Below are 27186 nucleotides of genomic sequence, written 5' to 3'. Positions count from 1 at the left end.
CTTTTCTCTTTTCAAACTCTCTCTAAGAGACCATATCATATCTCTTGGGTTCAAATATCACCTCTATGCTGAGGACTCACAAATTTACTTTTCAAACTCTGAGCTTACACTTAGAGATGGACGAATCCGCCCAAATCCGTTAATCACATTTTCCACTCAAAATTCGTTTCACAGTGTAAAATCCGTAAACGGATTTGGTTGGTTTTAATTCACGCAGATTAATCAAAAAACGCCATTGAATACAATTCATTGACAGATTTGTAGAATCCAATCCGCAACTGGGCGGAATCTTAAAATTCCGTCAATGGATTGCTAAATCCGCTGTGTATATTGGCAAAAATAGAAAATCCGCAAAACACGAATCGCCCTTTTTGAGATTGATCCTCTGAAATTCGTGGACCAAAAGAACCGTCCGATCCGCTGCGGATCCAAGTCCGACAAAAAAATTCACACATCTCTACTGTACTTACACCTACTGTACAGACCAAAGTTTCTGAATATCTATCTGCTATATTATGCTATAATGGCCCTCCGCCGACTCAAACTTAACATGTCAAAAATAGCTCCTCATACTTTCTCCCAAACCTAGCCCTACTACCTGCTTTTAGATTACTGTTGGAAGCATGATCATACATCCACTATCACACACATGCTGCCTTGGGGTCACATTTGATGGCTCCCTCACATTTTCCTCTCACATTCAAAATGTTGCTAAGCCTGTCGTTTTTGTCCTCTGCAATATTGCAAAGATACACACTTCCCTCTGTTGCTGTACTGCTAAAACTCTGACACAGGCCCTCATTCTCTCCCGTATTGACTATTGTAACCTCCTGCCTTACGGTCTTCCTACTTCTCACTGGTCTCCCCTAAAATCTATCCTAAATGCTCCTGCCTATCCTAAAGCTGATCATTTTACTCTCTCCTAAATCTATCTCAGTGTCTCTCTTGCTGAAATCCATCACCTGGCTTACTATCAAATCAGATATACCACACACAATTCTCCTCTTCACTTTTAAGGCTATACACTCTTCTGCCCCTCGTTACATCTCAGCCCTAATTTTTCGCTATACATCACCCCGACTCTTGCGTTCTGCTCAAGGATGTCTTCTCTCTATTCCTTTTGTATTTAAAGCCCTCTCCCGCCTTAAACCTTTCTCACTCACTGCCCACACCTCTGGAATGCCCTTGCCCTCAATATCTGACCTGTACCCTCTTTATCCACCGGTAAGACCTATCTTAAAACCCACCTCCTTAACGAAGCATACGAGTAGCTCCTAGGGTTGCCAGGTGTCCGGAATTGAACTGGACTGTTCTATATTTGGATACTCTGTCCAGTAAAAAATGAGAGGTACTGTAATACTGGACATGTATGTGCCCAGTATTTTCCTCCCTGGACATAGTGACCTGACGCACCTTTTACCATTGAGTCCAGTATTTTTGGAGAAGCCACCTAGCAACCCTAGTAGCTCCATGGCTGATACTATCCACTTCATACATTGACCGCCCCTTGCAGACACACTTAGCAGAACACCTTCCTAGTGTCTTTGTTCATTCTTTCTACTTACAAATTAGATTGGCAGGAATTCCTTTTCCTAATGTTATTTTTTATGTCTGCAGTGCTTATTCCCATTATGTGTTGTTTGTATTATTTGTTATTTATATGATTGTAAAGTGTATTACTGCTATGAAGCACTATGTACACTAATGGCCCTACATAAATAATTACATACAGAAGAGCCAACAAGTATTCTAAAACTTGCCTTAAACTACCCAGTTACATGCTGGGTACATACTGGGTACATTTCAGTGACATTTCTGCAGAGGCTAATGGCCCATCGGATTAACACAGCAAGGGTTCCTGGCAGTCCCATTCAGTTTAACACAGATACCCAGCAAGCTCAAACTCCCACGCCCACCACAAAGTGAATATATATTTATGTCAACCAGAGAGCTACTGAGCGTGGCAATTGTATATAACAAGAGACAGGGGGTGCCCAATGCTGCATCCAAATGACAAAACATATAAAGTAAAATACTTCAATAATAATAATTGGTTATTTAGTTAACCCTTTGGCCAAAGGCGTCATAAGCCTGCATACCAACGTCAAGGTATAACCAAAATAATGCAGGTCCTACACTACACTGTGAACCCTTCCTTTTACCTCTGTGAGAGGGGAAACCATAATGGGTCTTGGTCCTGCAGCAAGTGAAATGACCTTCCAAGTTAAAAGGGTGAAGGAGGAGGAGTGAGCTCTGGGGGGAGGTGCCACAGCCTCCAAAGAGACATAGGTTAACACAGATACCCAGCAAGCTCAAACTCCCACGCCCACCACAAAGTGAATATATATTTATGTCAACCAGAGAGCTACTGAGCGTGGCAATTGTATATAACAAGAGACAGGGGGTGCCCAATGCTGCATCCAAATGACAAAACATATAAAGTAAAATACTTCAATAATAATAATTGGTTATTTAGTTAACCCTTTGGCCAAAGGCGTCATAAGCCTGCATACCAACGTCAAGGTATAACCAAAATAATGCAGGTCCTACACTACACTGTGAACCCTTCCTTTTACCTCTGTGAGAGGGGAAACCATAATGGGTCTTGGTCCTGCAGCAAGTGAAATGACCTTCCAAGTTAAAAGGGTGAAGGAGGAGGAGTGAGCTCTGGGGGGAGGTGCCACAGCCTCCAAAGAGACATAGGTTAACACAGATACCCAGCAAGCTCAAACTCCCACGCCCACCACAAAGTGAATATATATTTATGTCAACCAGAGAGCTACTGAGCGTGGCAATTGTATATAACAAGAGACAGGGGGTGCCCAATGCTGCATCCAAATGACAAAACATATAAAGTAAAATACTTCAATAATAATAATTGGTTATTTAGTTAACCCTTTGGCCAAAGGCGTCATAAGCCTGCATACCAACGTCAAGGTATAACCAAAATAATGCAGGTCCTACACTACACTGTGAACCCTTCCTTTTACCTCTGTGAGAGGGGAAACCATAATGGGTCTTGGTCCTGCAGCAAGTGAAATGACCTTCCAAGTTAAAAGGGTGAAGGAGGAGGAGTGAGCTCTGGGGGGAGGTGCCACAGCCTCCAAAGAGACATAGGTTAACACAGATACCCAGCAAGCTCAAACTCCCACGCCCACCACAAAGTGAATATATATTTATGTCAACCAGAGAGCTACTGAGCGTGGCAATTGTATATAACAAGAGACAGGGGGTGCCCAATGCTGCATCCAAATGACAAAACATATAAAGTAAAATACTTCAATAATAATAATTGGTTATTTAGTTAACCCTTTGGCCAAAGGCGTCATAAGCCTGCATACCAACGTCAAGGTATAACCAAAATAATGCAGGTCCTACACTACACTGTGAACCCTTCCTTTTACCTCTGTGAGAGGGGAAACCATAATGGGTCTTGGTCCTGCAGCAAGTGAAATGACCTTCCAAGTTAAAAGGGTGAAGGAGGAGGAGTGAGCTCTGGGGGGAGGTGCCACAGCCTCCAAAGAGACATAGGTTAACACAGATACCCAGCAAGCTCAAACTCCCACGCCCACCACAAAGTGAATATATATTTATGTCAACCAGAGAGCTACTGAGCGTGGCAATTGTATATAACAAGAGACAGGGGGTGCCCAATGCTGCATCCAAATGACAAAACATATAAAGTAAAATACTTCAATAATAATAATTGGTTATTTAGTTAACCCTTTGGCCAAAGGCGTCATAAGCCTGCATACCAACGTCAAGGTATAACCAAAATAATGCAGGTCCTACACTACACTGTGAACCCTTCCTTTTACCTCTGTGAGAGGGGAAACCATAATGGGTCTTGGTCCTGCAGCAAGTGAAATGACCTTCCAAGTTAAAAGGGTGAAGGAGGAGGAGTGAGCTCTGGGGGGAGGTGCCACAGCCTCCAAAGAGACATAGGTTAACACAGATACCCAGCAAGCTCAAACTCCCACGCCCACCACAAAGTGAATATATATTTATGTCAACCAGAGAGCTACTGAGCGTGGCAATTGTATATAACAAGAGACAGGGGGTGCCCAATGCTGCATCCAAATGACAAAACATATAAAGTAAAATACTTCAATAATAATAATTGGTTATTTAGTTAACCCTTTGGCCAAAGGCGTCATAAGCCTGCATACCAACGTCAAGGTATAACCAAAATAATGCAGGTCCTACACTACACTGTGAACCCTTCCTTTTACCTCTGTGAGAGGGGAAACCATAATGGGTCTTGGTCCTGCAGCAAGTGAAATGACCTTCCAAGTTAAAAGGGTGAAGGAGGAGGAGTGAGCTCTGGGGGGAGGTGCCACAGCCTCCAAAGAGACATAGGTTAACACAGATACCCAGCAAGCTCAAACTCCCACGCCCACCACAAAGTGAATATATATTTATGTCAACCAGAGAGCTACTGAGCGTGGCAATTGTATATAACAAGAGACAGGGGGTGCCCAATGCTGCATCCAAATGACAAAACATATAAAGTAAAATACTTCAATAATAATAATTGGTTATTTAGTTAACCCTTTGGCCAAAGGCGTCATAAGCCTGCATACCAACGTCAAGGTATAACCAAAATAATGCAGGTCCTACACTACACTGTGAACCCTTCCTTTTACCTCTGTGAGAGGGGAAACCATAATGGGTCTTGGTCCTGCAGCAAGTGAAATGACCTTCCAAGTTAAAAGGGTGAAGGAGGAGGAGTGAGCTCTGGGGGGAGGTGCCACAGCCTCCAAAGAGACATAGGTTAACACAGATACCCAGCAAGCTCAAACTCCCACGCCCACCACAAAGTGAATATATATTTATGTCAACCAGAGAGCTACTGAGCGTGGCAATTGTATATAACAAGAGACAGGGGGTGCCCAATGCTGCATCCAAATGACAAAACATATAAAGTAAAATACTTCAATAATAATAATTGGTTATTTAGTTAACCCTTTGGCCAAAGGCGTCATAAGCCTGCATACCAACGTCAAGGTATAACCAAAATAATGCAGGTCCTACACTACACTGTGAACCCTTCCTTTTACCTCTGTGAGAGGGGAAACCATAATGGGTCTTGGTCCTGCAGCAAGTGAAATGACCTTCCAAGTTAAAAGGGTGAAGGAGGAGGAGTGAGCTCTGGGGGGAGGTGCCACAGCCTCCAAAGAGACATAGGTTAACACAGATACCCAGCAAGCTCAAACTCCCACGCCCACCACAAAGTGAATATATATTTATGTCAACCAGAGAGCTACTGAGCGTGGCAATTGTATATAACAAGAGACAGGGGGTGCCCAATGCTGCATCCAAATGACAAAACATATAAAGTAAAATACTTCAATAATAATAATTGGTTATTTAGTTAACCCTTTGGCCAAAGGCGTCATAAGCCTGCATACCAACGTCAAGGTATAACCAAAATAATGCAGGTCCTACACTACACTGTGAACCCTTCCTTTTACCTCTGTGAGAGGGGAAACCATAATGGGTCTTGGTCCTGCAGCAAGTGAAATGACCTTCCAAGTTAAAAGGGTGAAGGAGGAGGAGTGAGCTCTGGGGGGAGGTGCCACAGCCTCCAAAGAGACATAGGTTAACACAGATACCCAGCAAGCTCAAACTCCCACGCCCACCACAAAGTGAATATATATTTATGTCAACCAGAGAGCTACTGAGCGTGGCAATTGTATATAACAAGAGACAGGGGGTGCCCAATGCTGCATCCAAATGACAAAACATATAAAGTAAAATACTTCAATAATAATAATTGGTTATTTAGTTAACCCTTTGGCCAAAGGCGTCATAAGCCTGCATACCAACGTCAAGGTATAACCAAAATAATGCAGGTCCTACACTACACTGTGAACCCTTCCTTTTACCTCTGTGAGAGGGGAAACCATAATGGGTCTTGGTCCTGCAGCAAGTGAAATGACCTTCCAAGTTAAAAGGGTGAAGGAGGAGGAGTGAGCTCTGGGGGGAGGTGCCACAGCCTCCAAAGAGACATAGGTTAACACAGATACCCAGCAAGCTCAAACTCCCACGCCCACCACAAAGTGAATATATATTTATGTCAACCAGAGAGCTACTGAGCGTGGCAATTGTATATAACAAGAGACAGGGGGTGCCCAATGCTGCATCCAAATGACAAAACATATAAAGTAAAATACTTCAATAATAATAATTGGTTATTTAGTTAACCCTTTGGCCAAAGGCGTCATAAGCCTGCATACCAACGTCAAGGTATAACCAAAATAATGCAGGTCCTACACTACACTGTGAACCCTTCCTTTTACCTCTGTGAGAGGGGAAACCATAATGGGTCTTGGTCCTGCAGCAAGTGAAATGACCTTCCAAGTTAAAAGGGTGAAGGAGGAGGAGTGAGCTCTGGGGGGAGGTGCCACAGCCTCCAAAGAGACATAGGTTAACACAGATACCCAGCAAGCTCAAACTCCCACGCCCACCACAAAGTGAATATATATTTATGTCAACCAGAGAGCTACTGAGCGTGGCAATTGTATATAACAAGAGACAGGGGGTGCCCAATGCTGCATCCAAATGACAAAACATATAAAGTAAAATACTTCAATAATAATAATTGGTTATTTAGTTAACCCTTTGGCCAAAGGCGTCATAAGCCTGCATACCAACGTCAAGGTATAACCAAAATAATGCAGGTCCTACACTACACTGTGAACCCTTCCTTTTACCTCTGTGAGAGGGGAAACCATAATGGGTCTTGGTCCTGCAGCAAGTGAAATGACCTGGAGGCTGTGGCACCTCCCCCCAGAGCTCACTCCTCCTCCTTCACCCTTTTAACTTGGAAGGTCATTTCACTTGCTGCAGGACCAAGACCCATTATGGTTTCCCCTCTCACAGAGGTAAAAGGAAGGGTTCACAGTGTAGTGTAGGACCTGCATTATTTTGGTTATACCTTGACGTTGGTATGCAGGCTTATGACGCCTTTGGCCAAAGGGTTAACTAAATAACCAATTATTATTATTGAAGTATTTTACTTTATATGTTTTGTCATTTGGATGCAGCATTGGGCACCCCCTGTCTCTTGTTATATACAATTGCCACGCTCAGTAGCTCTCTGGTTGACATAAATATATATTCACTTTGTGGTGGGCGTGGGAGTTTGAGCTTGCTGGGTATCTGTGTTAACCTATGTCTCTTTGGAGGCTGTGGCACCTCCCCCCAGAGCTCACTCCTCCTCCTTCACCCTTTTAACTTGGAAGGTCATTTCACTTGCTGCAGGACCAAGACCCATTATGGTTTCCCCTCTCACAGAGGTAAAAGGAAGGGTTCACAGTGTAGTGTAGGACCTGCATTATTTTGGTTATACCTTGACGTTGGTATGCAGGCTTATGACGCCTTTGGCCAAAGGGTTAACTAAATAACCAATTATTATTATTGAAGTATTTTACTTTATATGTTTTGTCATTTGGATGCAGCATTGGGCACCCCCTGTCTCTTGTTATATACAATTGCCACGCTCAGTAGCTCTCTGGTTGACATAAATATATATTCACTTTGTGGTGGGCGTGGGAGTTTGAGCTTGCTGGGTATCTGTGTTAACCTATGTCTCTTTGGAGGCTGTGGCACCTCCCCCCAGAGCTCACTCCTCCTCCTTCACCCTTTTAACTTGGAAGGTCATTTCACTTGCTGCAGGACCAAGACCCATTATGGTTTCCCCTCTCACAGAGGTAAAAGGAAGGGTTCACAGTGTAGTGTAGGACCTGCATTATTTTGGTTATACCTTGACGTTGGTATGCAGGCTTATGACGCCTTTGGCCAAAGGGTTAACTAAATAACCAATTATTATTATTGAAGTATTTTACTTTATATGTTTTGTCATTTGGATGCAGCATTGGGCACCCCCTGTCTCTTGTTATATACAATTGCCACGCTCAGTAGCTCTCTGGTTGACATAAATATATATTCACTTTGTGGTGGGCGTGGGAGTTTGAGCTTGCTGGGTATCTGTGTTAACCTATGTCTCTTTGGAGGCTGTGGCACCTCCCCCCAGAGCTCACTCCTCCTCCTTCACCCTTTTAACTTGGAAGGTCATTTCACTTGCTGCAGGACCAAGACCCATTATGGTTTCCCCTCTCACAGAGGTAAAAGGAAGGGTTCACAGTGTAGTGTAGGACCTGCATTATTTTGGTTATACCTTGACGTTGGTATGCAGGCTTATGACGCCTTTGGCCAAAGGGTTAACTAAATAACCAATTATTATTATTGAAGTATTTTACTTTATATGTTTTGTCATTTGGATGCAGCATTGGGCACCCCCTGTCTCTTGTTATATACAATTGCCACGCTCAGTAGCTCTCTGGTTGACATAAATATATATTCACTTTGTGGTGGGCGTGGGAGTTTGAGCTTGCTGGGTATCTGTGTTAACCTATGTCTCTTTGGAGGCTGTGGCACCTCCCCCCAGAGCTCACTCCTCCTCCTTCACCCTTGTAACTTGGAAGGTCATTTCACTTGCTGCAGGACCAAGACCCATTATGGTTTCCCCTCTCACAGAGGTAAAAGGAAGGGTTCACAGTGTAGTGTAGGACCTGCATTATTTTGGTTATACCTTGACGTTGGTATGCAGGCTTATGACGCCTTTGGCCAAAGGGTTAACTAAATAACCAATTATTATTATTGAAGTATTTTACTTTATATGTTTTGTCATTTGGATGCAGCATTGGGCACCCCCTGTCTCTTGTTATATACAATTGCCACGCTCAGTAGCTCTCTGGTTGACATAAATATATATTCACTTTGTGGTGGGCGTGGGAGTTTGAGCTTGCTGGGTATCTGTGTTAACCTATGTCTCTTTGGAGGCTGTGGCACCTCCCCCCAGAGCTCACTCCTCCTCCTTCACCCTTTTAACTTGGAAGGTCATTTCACTTGCTGCAGGACCAAGACCCATTATGGTTTCCCCTCTCACAGAGGTAAAAGGAAGGGTTCACAGTGTAGTGTAGGACCTGCATTATTTTGGTTATACCTTGACGTTGGTATGCAGGCTTATGACGCCTTTGGCCAAAGGGTTAACTAAATAACCAATTATTATTATTGAAGTATTTTACTTTATATGTTTTGTCATTTGGATGCAGCATTGGGCACCCCCTGTCTCTTGTTATATACAATTGCCACGCTCAGTAGCTCTCTGGTTGACATAAATATATATTCACTTTGTGGTGGGCGTGGGAGTTTGAGCTTGCTGGGTATCTGTGTTAACCTATGTCTCTTTGGAGGCTGTGGCACCTCCCCCCAGAGCTCACTCCTCCTCCTTCACCCTTTTAACTTGGAAGGTCATTTCACTTGCTGCAGGACCAAGACCCATTATGGTTTCCCCTCTCACAGAGGTAAAAGGAAGGGTTCACAGTGTAGTGTAGGACCTGCATTATTTTGGTTATACCTTGACGTTGGTATGCAGGCTTATGACGCCTTTGGCCAAAGGGTTAACTAAATAACCAATTATTATTATTGAAGTATTTTACTTTATATGTTTTGTCATTTGGATGCAGCATTGGGCACCCCCTGTCTCTTGTTATATACAATTGCCACGCTCAGTAGCTCTCTGGTTGACATAAATATATATTCACTTTGTGGTGGGCGTGGGAGTTTGAGCTTGCTGGGTATCTGTGTTAACCTATGTCTCTTTGGAGGCTGTGGCACCTCCCCCCAGAGCTCACTCCTCCTCCTTCACCCTTTTAACTTGGAAGGTCATTTCACTTGCTGCAGGACCAAGACCCATTATGGTTTCCCCTCTCACAGAGGTAAAAGGAAGGGTTCACAGTGTAGTGTAGGACCTGCATTATTTTGGTTATACCTTGACGTTGGTATGCAGGCTTATGACGCCTTTGGCCAAAGGGTTAACTAAATAACCAATTATTATTATTGAAGTATTTTACTTTATATGTTTTGTCATTTGGATGCAGCATTGGGCACCCCCTGTCTCTTGTTATATACAATTGCCACGCTCAGTAGCTCTCTGGTTGACATAAATATATATTCACTTTGTGGTGGGCGTGGGAGTTTGAGCTTGCTGGGTATCTGTGTTAACCTATGTCTCTTTGGAGGCTGTGGCACCTCCCCCCAGAGCTCACTCCTCCTCCTTCACCCTTTTAACTTGGAAGGTCATTTCACTTGCTGCAGGACCAAGACCCATTATGGTTTCCCCTCTCACAGAGGTAAAAGGAAGGGTTCACAGTGTAGTGTAGGACCTGCATTATTTTGGTTATACCTTGACGTTGGTATGCAGGCTTATGACGCCTTTGGCCAAAGGGTTAACTAAATAACCAATTATTATTATTGAAGTATTTTACTTTATATGTTTTGTCATTTGGATGCAGCATTGGGCACCCCCTGTCTCTTGTTATATACAATTGCCACGCTCAGTAGCTCTCTGGTTGACATAAATATATATTCACTTTGTGGTGGGCGTGGGAGTTTGAGCTTGCTGGGTATCTGTGTTAACCTATGTCTCTTTGGAGGCTGTGGCACCTCCCCCCAGAGCTCACTCCTCCTCCTTCACCCTTTTAACTTGGAAGGTCATTTCACTTGCTGCAGGACCAAGACCCATTATGGTTTCCCCTCTCACAGAGGTAAAAGGAAGGGTTCACAGTGTAGTGTAGGACCTGCATTATTTTGGTTATACCTTGACGTTGGTATGCAGGCTTATGACGCCTTTGGCCAAAGGGTTAACTAAATAACCAATTATTATTATTGAAGTATTTTACTTTATATGTTTTGTCATTTGGATGCAGCATTGGGCACCCCCTGTCTCTTGTTATATACAATTGCCACGCTCAGTAGCTCTCTGGTTGACATAAATATATATTCACTTTGTGGTGGGCGTGGGAGTTTGAGCTTGCTGGGTATCTGTGTTAACCTATGTCTCTTTGGAGGCTGTGGCACCTCCCCCCAGAGCTCACTCCTCCTCCTTCACCCTTTTAACTTGGAAGGTCATTTCACTTGCTGCAGGACCAAGACCCATTATGGTTTCCCCTCTCACAGAGGTAAAAGGAAGGGTTCACAGTGTAGTGTAGGACCTGCATTATTTTGGTTATACCTTGACGTTGGTATGCAGGCTTATGACGCCTTTGGCCAAAGGGTTAACTAAATAACCAATTATTATTATTGAAGTATTTTACTTTATATGTTTTGTCATTTGGATGCAGCATTGGGCACCCCCTGTCTCTTGTTATATACAATTGCCACGCTCAGTAGCTCTCTGGTTGACATAAATATATATTCACTTTGTGGTGGGCGTGGGAGTTTGAGCTTGCTGGGTATCTGTGTTAACCTATGTCTCTTTGGAGGCTGTGGCACCTCCCCCCAGAGCTCACTCCTCCTCCTTCACCCTTGTAACTTGGAAGGTCATTTCACTTGCTGCAGGACCAAGACCCATTATGGTTTCCCCTCTCACAGAGGTAAAAGGAAGGGTTCACAGTGTAGTGTAGGACCTGCATTATTTTGGTTATACCTTGACGTTGGTATGCAGGCTTATGACGCCTTTGGCCAAAGGGTTAACTAAATAACCAATTATTATTATTGAAGTATTTTACTTTATATGTTTTGTCATTTGGATGCAGCATTGGGCACCCCCTGTCTCTTGTTATATACAATTGCCACGCTCAGTAGCTCTCTGGTTGACATAAATATATATTCACTTTGTGGTGGGCGTGGGAGTTTGAGCTTGCTGGGTATCTGTGTTAACCTATGTCTCTTTGGAGGCTGTGGCACCTCCCCCCAGAGCTCACTCCTCCTCCTTCACCCTTTTAACTTGGAAGGTCATTTCACTTGCTGCAGGACCAAGACCCATTATGGTTTCCCCTCTCACAGAGGTAAAAGGAAGGGTTCACAGTGTAGTGTAGGACCTGCATTATTTTGGTTATACCTTGACGTTGGTATGCAGGCTTATGACGCCTTTGGCCAAAGGGTTAACTAAATAACCAATTATTATTATTGAAGTATTTTACTTTATATGTTTTGTCATTTGGATGCAGCATTGGGCACCCCCTGTCTCTTGTTATATACAATTGCCACGCTCAGTAGCTCTCTGGTTGACATAAATATATATTCACTTTGTGGTGGGCGTGGGAGTTTGAGCTTGCTGGGTATCTGTGTTAACCTATGTCTCTTTGGAGGCTGTGGCACCTCCCCCCAGAGCTCACTCCTCCTCCTTCACCCTTTTAACTTGGAAGGTCATTTCACTTGCTGCAGGACCAAGACCCATTATGGTTTCCCCTCTCACAGAGGTAAAAGGAAGGGTTCACAGTGTAGTGTAGGACCTGCATTATTTTGGTTATACCTTGACGTTGGTATGCAGGCTTATGACGCCTTTGGCCAAAGGGTTAACTAAATAACCAATTATTATTATTGAAGTATTTTACTTTATATGTTTTGTCATTTGGATGCAGCATTGGGCACCCCCTGTCTCTTGTTATATACAATTGCCACGCTCAGTAGCTCTCTGGTTGACATAAATATATATTCACTTTGTGGTGGGCGTGGGAGTTTGAGCTTGCTGGGTATCTGTGTTAACCTATGTCTCTTTGGAGGCTGTGGCACCTCCCCCCAGAGCTCACTCCTCCTCCTTCACCCTTTTAACTTGGAAGGTCATTTCACTTGCTGCAGGACCAAGACCCATTATGGTTTCCCCTCTCACAGAGGTAAAAGGAAGGGTTCACAGTGTAGTGTAGGACCTGCATTATTTTGGTTATACCTTGACGTTGGTATGCAGGCTTATGACGCCTTTGGCCAAAGGGTTAACTAAATAACCAATTATTATTATTGAAGTATTTTACTTTATATGTTTTGTCATTTGGATGCAGCATTGGGCACCCCCTGTCTCTTGTTATATACAATTGCCACGCTCAGTAGCTCTCTGGTTGACATAAATATATATTCACTTTGTGGTGGGCGTGGGAGTTTGAGCTTGCTGGGTATCTGTGTTAACCTATGTCTCTTTGGAGGCTGTGGCACCTCCCCCCAGAGCTCACTCCTCCTCCTTCACCCTTTTAACTTGGAAGGTCATTTCACTTGCTGCAGGACCAAGACCCATTATGGTTTCCCCTCTCACAGAGGTAAAAGGAAGGGTTCACAGTGTAGTGTAGGACCTGCATTATTTTGGTTATACCTTGACGTTGGTATGCAGGCTTATGACGCCTTTGGCCAAAGGGTTAACTAAATAACCAATTATTATTATTGAAGTATTTTACTTTATATGTTTTGTCATTTGGATGCAGCATTGGGCACCCCCTGTCTCTAGTCCCATTCAGTTTGAATGGAACTGCCAGGGACCCCCGCTGTTAATCCGATGGGCCATTAGCCTGTCTGCAGAAATGTGTGAAATGTTGCAGCATGTACCCAGCATGTGCCTGGGTCTTTTTGGAGATTGCCCCAGGTTTGTTTTAGAATAATAGTCGACACTAAAGTACATGCTGGACGTAACTCTAGTCCTGGGCCCTGGGAAATCAGTCTGCGGCCTTGCTCACCATAACTTACTTTGTGTACTTGGTTTATGGCCACTACTAGCTTCACAAGGCAAGATCAGTAACCATCTTCACACTGATCAGGCCCAAAAGGTTGAAACAGCGGTCTGTGAGTACAGTAGGTTTGCTGACCATCGAAAAAAAGACGGTGCAAAACAGAGCTAAAAAATAATATAAATGATAACAATTCTTGAAATAAATATTGCAGGCAGCCTGGCAAATACTGACTGTACAGTCAGAAAATGAACCACAGAGAAAAGAAAGAATTGCCGGCGCCAAATCAGTCCTTTAAATAATAATAACCAAACCGTCTCTTGAAAAGTCCCAAAAGTGTCCTTGAACAAACAGGCAGTGAAGGGGTCAACGAACGGCTCGCACCAAATAATAGTGCAATATGTTAAAAAGAGAAGAAAACAAACAGATAATAGTGCAGTACGCCAAAAAAGTTGACATTAAAACATTAAAAACTCACACATGACAAACATAACACACAATGACAGACAGACACAAGCAAGGCTATAATCCTAACAAAAAGCTATTTATTAACATTGAAATACTGGGTCCGGAGGATACAGCACTTATGTCCAGAGGGGTAAAATTGAAACCCTACTTACAGGACAGAAGATGGTAAAAGCCGTGAAGCTGAAGATCGCTCAGGTGCTCCTCTCTGATGATAACTGGAGCTCCTTTAGGGATTGCCTCGTGTGGGGGATGGATGTTGGGTCGCTCGAAAACCGGAACTTCCAGGTGGATGTGACATCACACGCCGCAGTGTTACCGAAATCGCTGCTCCTCTTCCTCTCCTTTCCCCCCACAGCCTACACAACTGCTGCCAATATCCTCCACAACCAAACAGACAGCTCTAAAAACCGAATAATCTCTCAACGACGTTTCATGCACATGTGTGCACTTCCTCAGGGGTTGTGACTTGCCCTGACAACCAGCAGTTTATATACACTGCATGGGTGGTTCTAATTGGCTAATTAGATGACACAGTGTTAGTTTAACCCATCAATTGCCATGGTCAGAGCTAGACAACATCAAAGCTTGCTAAACATACATTACACAACATTAAACAGCACATAAAAACATAAAAACATTAAAACATTTAAAATTGAATCTTAAAATAATAAATAGTGGGGCTGACAGAAAATGAACATAATATATCATATTATTAAAAGGCTTTTAAATCGAAGTCTATGTCGAAGTCCCTCTAGGGGACAGTGTTTTTAGTTCGTAAATCCAGTATGCTTCACGCATACTGGCCTGTTTTAATCTACTCCCACCTCTTAGACTGGGCTAAACCACTTCAATGGCCTGGCAGCGCAAACCTTTAGGATTTTTATTATGGCACAAAAGAAAATGATGGGAGACACTATGTGTGACCAATCCTTTCTTGATGTTATAAACATGCTCATAGATGCGTCTCTGGAAGGTTCTCCCAGTTCTGCCAATATACTGCAAGCCACAAGGGCATTGAAGCAAGTATATTACAAAGTTGGAATGGCAATTAATAAATGTCTTAATGGGATAGCTTCCAGAGGTTACATTAGATGTAAAATGTTTAGCATTCATACTGTAGGAGCAAGCCACACATTTCGCACAAGTGAAAAATCCTTTTGGACCCCCTATCTGTTTCTGTTTCTGTTGCTTAACTGAACAACTCGGGGCTAATTTAGATTTTAAATTATTAGCCTTAGAGAATATAATTTGGGGTTTTTCTGGGAGAATGTCCACCAATATATCATCTTTTAACAAGATGGGCCAATATTTGTTTATAATCTGTTTTATTTTAGGGGCCATCTCGTTATACTGGGTAATAAAAGCAACTTTATTATTACAATTTTCTGTTGTGTCTTTTTTCTTATTATTATATTTGAGTAAAGTATCTCTTTCTATTTTATTAACTTGTTCAAATGCCTCATCTAAGAGACTCTCTGGATACTTTCTCTCAAGTAATTTACTTTTTAGGTCTTTTGCCTGCATTTTAAAAGTCTCATCCTCAGAGCAGTTGCGCTTAAGGCGCACAAACTGGCCCTTAGGGATATTACGCAGCCATTGTGGGTTGTGCTGACTATCTGCACGTACATAATTATTAGCTTGTACTGGCTTGAAAAAAGTCCTGGTGTGAAGTGTATTCTGATTAATATAAATGTGTAACTCTAAAAAATTAATGTGCTCAGTGCTGTGATTGCAAGTAAATTTAAGGTTGTGATGATTACAATTTAAATAAGTGCAAAAGGCATCTAGTGAGGCTTGACTGCCTGACCAAACAAAAAACACATCATCAATGTAGCGCCGCCAGAGCACCAGGCCCGCCCCTAGAGGACAGTTGTTCCAAATAAATTCCTCCTCCCAACTATCCATAAACAGATTGGCATAACTAGGAGCAAACCTCGTGCCCATAGCGGTGCCACATTTCTGAATGTAATAACGTGAATTAAAGGTGAAATAATTGTGAGTCAAAATAAATCAAATACTGTCCACCAAAAAACTCCTTTTAATTGAAGAATAATTATTTCTGTTTTCCAATATATGAGACACGGCTTGGCAGCCTAGTTTGTGATCAATCACAGTATATAAAGATGTAACGTCAGCCGTAGCCAATATATAACCAGGCTACCATTCCAGATCTTTCAAAATTTGTAATATATGTGTCGTGTCTCGCAAATAGGATTTTACACCAGTGACTATAGGTTGTAAGTGATGATCAATAAATTGGGAAAGATTAGAAGTGAGTGAAGAAATACCAGACAGGTTTGCTGACCATGCACTTCTTTCACCCAGGCTTTGCTGTAGAAGCTGTGTAAAATGGCAGGCATAAGCTTAAAGGAATCCCCGTTAAAATGGATAAAAAGTAACACTACAGCAAGTGCTCATTTGCATGTCATTACCCAGACTCTCTAGCTGCAGTGGAAGCATTGCACGTTGAGTGATTATAAGGAAAGGCAGGGTTTGGGATACTGTCTGACGTGAATGTGCTCATACAATAAGGAGCATTTTTACATCGCTGTATGGTGAGGGGTTTTGTCACTTTTTTACTCACTGTAACCTACTTTGTGGACCTATTTTTACTAAACTCTGCAATTGTCAATGCAAAATCACCCCAAAATGGCATGCAACTGGACACGATAAAGATCTAGCATTTTTACCACTCAGAATTATCTATTCTATGCTTAAAAAAGTCAGACGACATTTGCATGCACTTTTCCGCCCAATTTTCGGCAATACTGGCTGGAAATTGTCAGAGATCTCCCTCAGGTACAGGCAAAATAGGGCTGTTTTTTTGTACCTCACACCAGAAAAGATCAATTTCATTTTGTTCCTTATTAAAGTTTGATTAGACCGTTACCTCAAGTAAATATTTTCTTTTACCATTCATATACAGAATGTGGTCTCATGATTTCCCCTTTAAATATCTTGATTTTAAGGGGGTTATATCAAAATGTTAAAAATGGATCGATTTCAATACTGTAGGTATACTCAGCAAAGTGGCCCTTATCTAGAATCAGTTCGTATATTTCTATGTAAATCCGTTTTATTTATTAAAATAAGGGGAGATTCACTGAGCTCTGATACAACGTATTGCATTGGGGCAGTTAACGTTGCTTTGCGGTACCATAACCCATGTTTGGGCTTAGTGAATCCTAGTGATAAGGTCTTTTCCCTTTTCAGAATTCCTAATTAGGAAACATGATTTATAGAATTTAGATTTATTCCCCGGGAATAACATGGAGTCAATAGGTACCTCATAATGCTGGCTTTCTGTATTACAATGTATCATACTTATTTCCGTAGAGTTGTTTACAACAAGACTACAAGAATGGCTTCAAATGCTCCTGGAGTGGATATTCATGTTCCGGGCTTTGGACAGACATATTCTGTGGAATACTTGGATAAAAGCAAATTAGCTGGTAAGCAATTTACTTACTTTCTGTCTATTTAATTAAATAAGAAAAATATTTCGTTTTATAAAGGTGCCGAAAAAGGAACCAGTATTGTCTCATATATATATATATATATATAATTTAAGTTATGGTGGGTGAAAAGGTGGCTAAAAATCCTCCACCATAAATGTGATAACACGCTCGGGAAGTTTAAACTAAGCCACAAAGCCACCAATTACAAATGAATGGCTTGGGGGAGGTGTCGATAAGAAGTAGAAATACTTTAGCCTTGTGTGTGTGGGGGGGGGGGGGGGAGGGGGAGAGGGCTGCATGCTGGATTATTAGTTCAAAGAAATATTTTCAACAGGTCATCATAATGTTTTGAAACCCACACCCCCAAATAAAAATCACAGTATGCCACCCACCTCATAAAGTACGTACATGACTAGTGTAGAATTTAAAAGCTACAGTAGTGATTGATTCTCAGAATAGCAAAAATTGTTATGCAAGCCCATGTAGAGAATCGAAAAAAAAGTTTTTTTTTTCCAGACGTGAGTATGAAAATAGCAAGCCTAGCAAAAGTATTGATTAATAAATAATACATTTAGAAATGTGATGACACGCATACAGTATGCGTTTCATCAAGGTTCCAATCCGCGGAAAAGATATTCTTTTCCTTTTATTATCCTGTATACAGTACAGTATGTGTCCTGATATTTTTTATGTGTATAGCTAAGGAGCATCAGACTACTGTATACAGTATGAACTCGTAACGTTAATCTCGGCTTCAAATAACAATTACTGAACACACACACAGACTTGCAGAACTATACGGCTGTACAGTAGGTTGAATTACTATTAGACTTTTAAGACTACAGCTCGCGATCGTCCACTTGAGTTTCTAGACGGTATTGCAGACAACGCTAAAATGCAATTTTCTGAGCCCGATAGAAACATGATAGAAACCCGAGTCAATTGCTATACGGTTTGAAAACATAGCGCGTCATGACCCGATATTCAGAGTGGTATGCCGGGCAAGGTTTTAGAATAAAGGCTGGCGCCTCTGTATTGATGCTAAAGGATGTTCTACAAGCTATTGAATCTTAAGTAATACTTAGTTTTTCACACATGGCTTCTCCATTTTGGCTTTATTTTTTTTAAATAAATCATGACACGGTGTAATATATCATGTGTTGTTGTTTATCTGAGGTTGTATTTACCCAATTTTAAGACCTGCTAAGGAGCCAGGTGATTGTTATTATGTCCTGATATGTAAAACCATAGAATTCAAAGAGGGTATACTTTCTTTTTCCCACCACTGTATATATATATATCTCAGAAAGAAAAATGAACAGCGCTTGATTGATGTGGCACAGCCCTGTAGATAGATATGGTATATGCAAATAAATACTATAAATAGTTTAAATTTAAAAGATGATATATTGTGAAAAAAAGATCATAATAGGAACTCATTGAATTGATCAATATAGTATTGGGGACAATAATGCTACACTCTGTCAGCTATATGTATAAATCTATGCTAATTTAATAAAAATACAATAATAGATTATAAAAATATAAACATAAATAAAATATCCAATATTTAGGATATTAGACAAGTTCCAATGTCGCAGTCCTCTGGAGTCTTTATAGCCTGTTCACAGGAAACACCACTTTCCACAACGACACCTACATCAGATAAAAAGAACAGGCGCACTCCTAGTGAAATACTGCATGACAATTTAATCAGCTGGACAATAAAAGTAGCTCACGCACAAACGCAGGTGTAATACAGGCATTTTATGAGAAAACCTCATGCTCCCAGCAGTAGCACCAGGGGGTCAGGTCCTGCACTCTCTGGTGTTCTACTTAAACTGGAATCGGATGTAGATGGTGTAGCCTCCAATTTGACTCCTCCGGCAAACAGTCACCGGCAACAACGCTTCCTGGTGCTTCTGGGCTTCTCTGGACTCCTTTGTCTTGTGGACGCTTCTCCTGTGCTGTGACGCTACACACAATTGACGACCCTACACGTTTCGTCTTATGACTTCATCTATATCCGGTTTAAGGAGAACGCCGGAGAGTGCAGGACCTTACCCACGGGAGCTACTGCTGGGATGGAGCATGAGATTTTCTCATACAATGCCTGTATTACACCTGCATTTGTGAGTGAGCTACTGTTGTTATTGTCCAGATGATTAAATTGTCATACGGTACTTCACTGGGAGTGCGTCTATATAGCCATGCTGGTCTAAGCTGCCTCCCTGCCTCCTGTCACTGTAAGTTACTGATAGCTACAGGCTGTGACTGGCAATCCTAGGGGGCATTGACTCCCACCACCCCCTCATGCTACTCTCTGGGTGACAGGAGAGGAGGCGACATGGTGTTTATGTGCAGCCGATCATGGTGCAGGCACTGTGTCCTCCCCTTCCAGATCTCAGAAAGGAAGTGACAAATTGTAGTCAGTTCTGGTCTGAAGAGACTGGAAGGGCTTTTGAGTCTCTCCCATCAGAGATGAGCATTCCCCCCAGCCCCAAGGGAGCTGGGAGACCATCTAAATTCTACAGAGGCCTCAATACTACCAGACGTCCAGCACCATCCAGAGGTCTGTGACCTTCTGCTATCCAACTGCATCCGCTGTGTGTGTAACATCTGCAACGTCTGCAATAAAGCCCTTTGTTTTTATATACCCCTGCCTGAGTCACAGTATATTTGGCAGGGGAGGGAACGAAGTGTGCTTTGGTGAGAACTGCCTCTGGGATTCCTGGAGCTCACTGAAGCTGGAGGCGCTGTCACCATGGACAAAGTCTGAGTACATCAAAAGCCTGAACCTATCCCCACACCAACACAGACATCTCAGCTCTCCTGACCCTCACAGGTATGCCAGCACCACAACATCTTAGTAGCAGCAGTAACATCTCCCAGACGGAGTGGGGGGGGGGGGGTGTGGGGGGGAAGTAGTGTTACAATTGGAGGCGCTGCTGAGATGAGTGACAGGCTTTCAGGGACATTATGGCAGTCGCAGCAGCAGCAATGCGGCAGGAGGACTTTTGCGTGGGCAGAAGTGAAAGAGTGGCTGGGGCAAGGGCCCCTGATAGTATGTACCACGGACCCTTGGGCAGTCGTGCACAGCAAATAGTGGTGACCCCTGATGGGATGTTTCCGGGGAGCGTTGTTACCCTATCCACAAACCTTACTCCTGAAAGGTTGGACCATGATCAGTGTCTCTGGGAGCGTGACCCCCACGTTTCTATTCAATATAGAGGTGACCCCCCCGAGGGCATGATACCGGGGAGCGCTGTAACTCTATTCACCTTCATCCTACGCAAAAGGGTTGAAATGTTGGGGTCAGGTAACTTGCATGGTGCTGAAGAACCCTGTGTACCCATTACTCAAAGTAGCATGGCACACTGTGCTGTGGTGGAGTCGCCCAAGGATTTAGCTGTCTCTGGGAGCATGACCCCCATCCTCATTTTCAAGATCATGTTCTGGGGGCGCACCCGGTGGGAAATTTATCCCGGGAGCATGAACCCCATCTCTCTGCTAAACAGGGACAAGCTATTGCAGTGTATGCATAGACTTGTACACCTGGCAGGCTCTGGACTTTTGAAAAAGGACTTTATGGAGCAGGTATGTACCAGAGACCCTGTGTATTTGACTGTTCTAAATAATGTGCTGTGTTCTAAGATGACGGACATCACGTGTTCGCCTGTTCTAAAGTTCTAAAATGGTGTTCCCGCCAGAAAAGCGGGATCACATGGGCTGCAGTCTCCAATTTGCAAACGTTTTGCAAACCAAGTTGCATCCTTTCGGCGTCAAGCTTGGGCACCGCCCCTCAAGATGACTGGCTCAGTCGGAGCCGTGTCACCATCTTTTCTGCACTGCCCTGCTCCTAATGCCACCCAGGGGAGGGGCAACCCCAACCACCAGCCAACCGAAGCCTTCCTCTACTATGGGCGGAGTCCATACTCTGCCGCACCTATTTCAGTTCCATGGAGCTGTGCTGGATTAAGGGCGTTCCTATACCACCTCTGCATACTATATCATGGCTACCCACTTAGACCTGGAGATTATGGAGGCCAACCACTCTAACCTCCCTGGCGGTTTCCTCATGGTGCGCTTTGTGACGAGGGGGAGAATTAATCAGGCCTACAATAAAGGTTATACCCGGCTGATTAATTCTGACCCGCAGTGGGAGTAAAGGGGTTAAACGTGTTTGCCGTGCATTACTGTGGTTGCCCTGTCCCAGACATTTTTATTTCCCATTTGCAAGCCGTTCCCTGCTTGCTATGTTAAAAGTCAAAATGCATTGCTTGCTATACCCTCTAACAGACACATGATGGCGTAGGAGCGCCCAACGCTAGCGCTGATTGGAAAAGCATGGCAAAAGTTTAAAGGGCTGACTATGAGATAGATATCCATTACTTGCGGTTAAAACCTCAAGTACTTTACCGATACAATGTATCCGCTGCTCGTTAACTCCGCGACTTGAAAGGCGGAAAGGCAATTGACGTGGGAACCGTGTCAATTGCCGTGAGAACCGGATGAACTTGCGGTCTCGAAGGCAGCATTTCAATTAGAAATGCTAAGTCGAGAACGAAAGCACCCAGAAAACTGATTTTTGAGGTGCAAATACAATAGAACACCACATGCACATAAATATAAAAATTACAGTTGTACACAAACGGAGCATGATGTTTTAATAAAGTGTGTGAAAGCTGCAGATTTTAAATGTAAGGCAGGATGTATTTTGTATGCCCGGGAAGGAATTTTTCGGACATACAGATGTGAGATGGGTGAATGAGCTGGGGGTATTCTCATGCTTCCACTTCAAAGGGGTCACGCTGATTTAGCGCCCCCTAGTCTATAGAAGTGTTAGGGATGAAAATACCCAGAGACCCATAATGTATACAGGTCCGGCATTCTGATGTATAACAGATGCCGGGCTATTGACACCTCTGGGGCAAAAATCAGACTCAGCGGCGCCAAGGTATGGGTTTATCCCAGGTATGCTAAGTGGCATGGGTGTCAACCTGACCCATGCGCTTTGCACACCGCAAACCCTTTTTTCCCGGTCTTATGAACTGTGGGCAACACGGCTATTGGTGGGTTAATTTGTTCCAACGAGGGGATTGGCTCCACATTAGAGATAGTCTTGGCCAGTCTATAACTGTGGCTTAAATGTTTCAGTTGCTGTACTTTAATAAAAAAAATGCTACTTGTTTTTAAATTGTATTCTTAAATGTTTTTACTTACAGTACACCATGAATGTTTTTTTACTTACTCCACCAATAAAAAAAAATGCTGCTTGTTTTAAATTGTAATTGTTTCATTGTGTCTCCTTTGCGTTTCAATGAGGCATACTGTACAGTACTGTACTGTATACTGTAGGCATGCGCATTACAGTACATCAAAACAGTATTAAAAACGCATTATAAGTATTATTAGAACACAAATACTGTACTGTAATACATGTACAGAATAAATGCATACTTTTTATTTTCGGGGTTTATTATACAGTACAGTATGTAAAAAAGTATTGTATACTTTATGAAAAAAACAGCACACTGTTTCAGGTTTTCTATAAAGCTCACAGTAATTCTATCCTAATCAATAAAAATGGCACTGATTCAGATTCAGCTGTGTGCAAGCATCGTTACAAAAAGCGATATCCATCGAAATCCCTCCATTTGCCGTTCTCAGCGTGATGACAAAGTTTATTTTCTGAGGAAGAAAAATACAAGTAATACTGTAATGACAGGTTCAAATTAGTCTGTCCCCTAAAGAAGTTCCCGCAGTCCCCTCGGTCAGTGCCAACAATAATTTTCTCGGGGGGGGGGGGGGGCGTCTCTTGTTCACATACACGTATGCGCCTAGATGTGATGAGACGCATATGCGTATCAACAAGCTTTCCAATGCGCATGCGCCTAGCTGTCCACCAATTGTTCAGTATCTACTGTAGAAGCTGCTCAGCCAATGATATTGCTGGACTACATTTTGGCAAATTGTGATTAAAAGAACTAAATAACCATAAGCAAAGCGATTGATTACAGGAGAATCGCTTTACTGTGCATTGATATTGATATGGTAAAAAAATAATTACATACGGCAGCTGTACCCACCATAGACATTGCCATTCGGTTGGCGCAGAGCCACTGCCAGTCCTGTAGTCTTGATTATACACGTATTTGACAGGTGACAGCGGGCCTGCTACACCTGTAGTTGACAGCTGATGAAGCTGGAAATCGCTTTGGTACATGCAAGCTTGCTGGTATTTGTACGTGAAATCCTGCACAGGCTGCAGGTATCCAGGCGGGGGCAGATAGCAAGGGTTGCCGGTCAGCAGGTTTTCACAGACGGTCGGACCATTATTGGAAGCCGGTGCTGGCGCTGGCGCATTGCTTGCTGGGACTGACAATTCTTAGTTGGTTTTACCATGACCTTTCGCCTTTTGAAGTCTCCATGATCAAAGATACTGGAAAAATCTGGCGCAACACACCAATACCCTCCTCTAACTCCGCGTGCGGGATCAATACGAAAAAAAACGGGGATCGATACATAACTTTTTCCTTATTGCACGCTTCCACACATGAGCATCTGGTGAAAATTTGTAAAAGTCATAATTTTCGAGAAAATATTAATATATTTGACCAACTGTGGCCATCTTATCATCTGCTGAACTAATTGCTGATCATATTAAATAAGTGTACGTTATGTTGGGCTTTTTGAACACGGATTGCAGTGGTGTACTCATCTCTTGACCTCTCTGGACAAATGGAATAGAACACCAGACACTTTGCATTTAGTTTTTAATATGAAACGCCTAAATAGATATAGTGTTGTACAACTTCTTCAGTACCAAGGTCAATTCACAAAGGACCACTGTGGTATTTTTTAAACACCTGCAAGTCGACACATTACTGAAGCGCATGCGCATACAGTACGTTAGAATTCATTACAATTCATGAATATCTGCCACCTGGCGGATACGCGAGGAATTACAACCAATTAAATCCAAACCATTCTCATTAAACAGATCAAGCGCGGGTGACGCCGGCATGATTTGCAACATGAATACGGCACGAATGTCGCATGAACGCGGCAAAGCGTGTGGCATTCGGAAAAAGTAACCGGAAAATATCCGAGGTGTTAAAATAAAAGGGGCCACGGCTGAATCCCCATTGTGCTCCGTGATTTTCTGATCCATGATGTAAAGACGCAAGACTCTGTTCCAGCACAGCGGTAACCGGTCCCGGAGGGAAGGGGTTAATAACAACGTAACCAAGGATTTGCCCCAAACTTCGGAATTCGTTAGCCCTGGTGACTCTGGAACGAATTCTAACGAACTTTAACGAAATTCCTTAAGGTGGCTGAGATATTAGATTGGCAACTTGCGATCTGGCCACAGGACCTTTAAATCAATGCTGCATTTCTTGCGCTTGCAAGCAAAGGACAATTTGTTTCGTTCCCTTATCCCAGTAAGTTTTGTTTTAAGTGTATTCTGCAGATGTCGTGTGTTTGTCTATTAAGGAAATTAATCACAATTTATTTTGCAACTTGTTCTGTTTAACAGAGTACCCAGAAATATAAATGTGTTGATAAAAGTTGGAGTCTATCGTGACACGCTTTCATGGGCAGACTCATCTGAGATGCATTTGTCCATGCTGCCGACAACCCTGGAGGCAATCCCAGCCTCCATATGCAGTGCCAGCACTGTGGCACCTTCTATATGCAGCCTGCTAGTCCTGATAATTCTACTCGGAGCATCCCTCTCTTTGGTGTGGGTGCACCGGATGGTATGGCCCATCCAGTGCTTCAACATGCGGCTGAGGACCCTGTGGGCCGTGTGCACTGACCAATGTGCTCGGATGCCCAAGTGGTCCGGTGCCAATTACACCTACCTATGATGACCGACAGGCCCTCCTGCAGTATGGTACGGCCTATCCATAGCTGTACAAGGCAAGGCCAACTGTGGGCCCTGCTACCGATTCCCAGAGGTGCCAGTGTACCGGTGCCTGCTTACAGCCCTCCTGAGACGCTGTCAACGTTCCCAGGACTGGGGCCTCTGCATGGCGAGAACCATGAGAACCAAGAGTGTCTGGTGCGATTCCCCAGGCTGACCAGGAGCAGGAAAGTTCCAAACAATCGTTCGCCCGGGCTAGTGAATTGCCCTGACATCGCGTCCTGGTGGAAGTGGTCCGATCCAGGTCCGAGTCGTCCATGCACATGGCCGTGGTGACACAGGATCTCCGGAGAAGTTCTGCACTCGAGGGAGACGACGCCGCTGTAAAGGATCTGCCGGTTGCGTAACCTGTGGGAACATATGGCGTCACTTACCTGCGGATGGGTGAGACTCCTACTGCTTACCTCCAACAGGATCCTGTTGCGGCCTACCCAGATGCGGAGCAGCCAGGCGGGGCCCTGTTTGGCATGTTGCAGGGTGACGTATTTCCGGTTCAGCCGGATGTGACGTCATCGCTTCCGTCGAACTCGAGCAAGCCGAGTACTCTCGCGAGATGGTCACCGCCTCATGATGTCACCAAGATGGCGTCCGTGGAACCAACTACACCTGCTGAACCACCGCTGGTTCTGGAAGTGGTGAGTCCGGGACTAATTTCTATCAATGCCCCTTTGTTTTGTGGCCCAGTGCCACGGAAGGGGTCACCGTGTCCCAGATGTTATCTTACTGCTACTTCCATGAGGCCGTAGTAAGCCAGCTATGTATGGACAGAACATAGACATTGCAGGGCCCCAATCACTTGGTTCTGCCCTTGCCACCCCTATAGTAGTATTAGATCTCAGAGAGGAAGTGACAAATTGTCACCATGAACGAAGTCGGTGTACATCAAAAACCTGTCCCTGTCTCCACTCCAACGCAGACATCTCAGCTCTCCTGACCCTCACATGTATGCCAGCGCCACAACATCTTAGTAGCAGCAGAGGAGGGGGGGGGGGGAAAGCAGTGTTACATATGTAGCCAGGTCCCCTCTGGGTGGTTGTGCCCCCCCCCTCACGGAGCTTACCTCCGCGGCGACCGGGAGGGATGCGGACGGTCGCGGGGGCATGTAGGGATCGGGCGCGAGTGTGCGTGCCTGCCCTTGTTCCGTAGAGGGGGCGTGCGGTTGCAGGGTGCCAAGCACATCTGCGGGGACTCCCGGTGGCTCCTACAGAGGGGGCCACCATCTTTTCCTTGCTCGCGCATGCGCAGTGAGTCCCTGCAGCCAGCGGCCAATTCAGAGCTTTGCGCATGCACAGGTGGGGTGCGCGCGAGGCGGCCAATGGGAGAATAGCTCCCAAGAAGACTACAGCCACCAGCATGCACAGGGGCTAGGTTAAGTGGCGCCAGGGAGCCAATAGGGTTGCCAGAATCCCCTGCTCAGGGTATTGATACTTTTCTCGCGCGGAGACCACGCTAGTTCATTCAGGACCAGGAAGAGCTAGGGGTGAGAGGTGAGTGCAGGGGTCTGTGACCCACTGCATTAGGCCAGCAGCCCCCTAGGCCCCTGTTAGGTCCTGAGCCACATTAACAGCTTGTTGTGCTATAGGGACAGGCCTAGGTAGAGACTCTGCACCATTATCTGTTTGGTAGTCAGGGACACAGTGCTAAGCAGTGCAGCCCTGCGAGGTGGGTTCTGGGCTCAGAACGTCACCAAAGACACAGTACGGTAATATTCTCCATGCCGGAATTCACCACAAGTGGCGGTTGACGACGTCGGACCGGACGGAATCCCTGTCGTAGTCTGCGGAACCCGGGGCCAGAGCCCCGGGCAGGTATCATTCAACACTATACAGCA

The 27186-nt window shown here is 44.0% G+C and overlaps 1 protein-coding gene across 1 annotated transcript in view; it reads left to right on the top strand.

The window, feature by feature from the left end:
• LCAT (lecithin-cholesterol acyltransferase) overlaps nt 1–27186 on the top strand; it is a 79838-nt gene that overhangs the window by 36216 nt on the left and 16436 nt on the right. Inside the window, exon 3 of the mRNA XM_075577092.1 lies at nt 17304–17419. Coding sequence (XP_075433207.1) covers nt 17304–17419 — 116 coding nt within the window. The remainder of the gene's footprint in view (nt 1–17303; nt 17420–27186) is intronic.

Source organism: Ascaphus truei, chromosome 19, assembly GCF_040206685.1.
Source record: "Ascaphus truei isolate aAscTru1 chromosome 19, aAscTru1.hap1, whole genome shotgun sequence".
Taxonomy (NCBI): domain Eukaryota; kingdom Metazoa; phylum Chordata; class Amphibia; order Anura; family Ascaphidae; genus Ascaphus; species Ascaphus truei.
The sequence above is the reverse complement of the archived record's forward strand: the minus strand, read 5'-3'. Positions and strand labels throughout refer to the sequence as shown.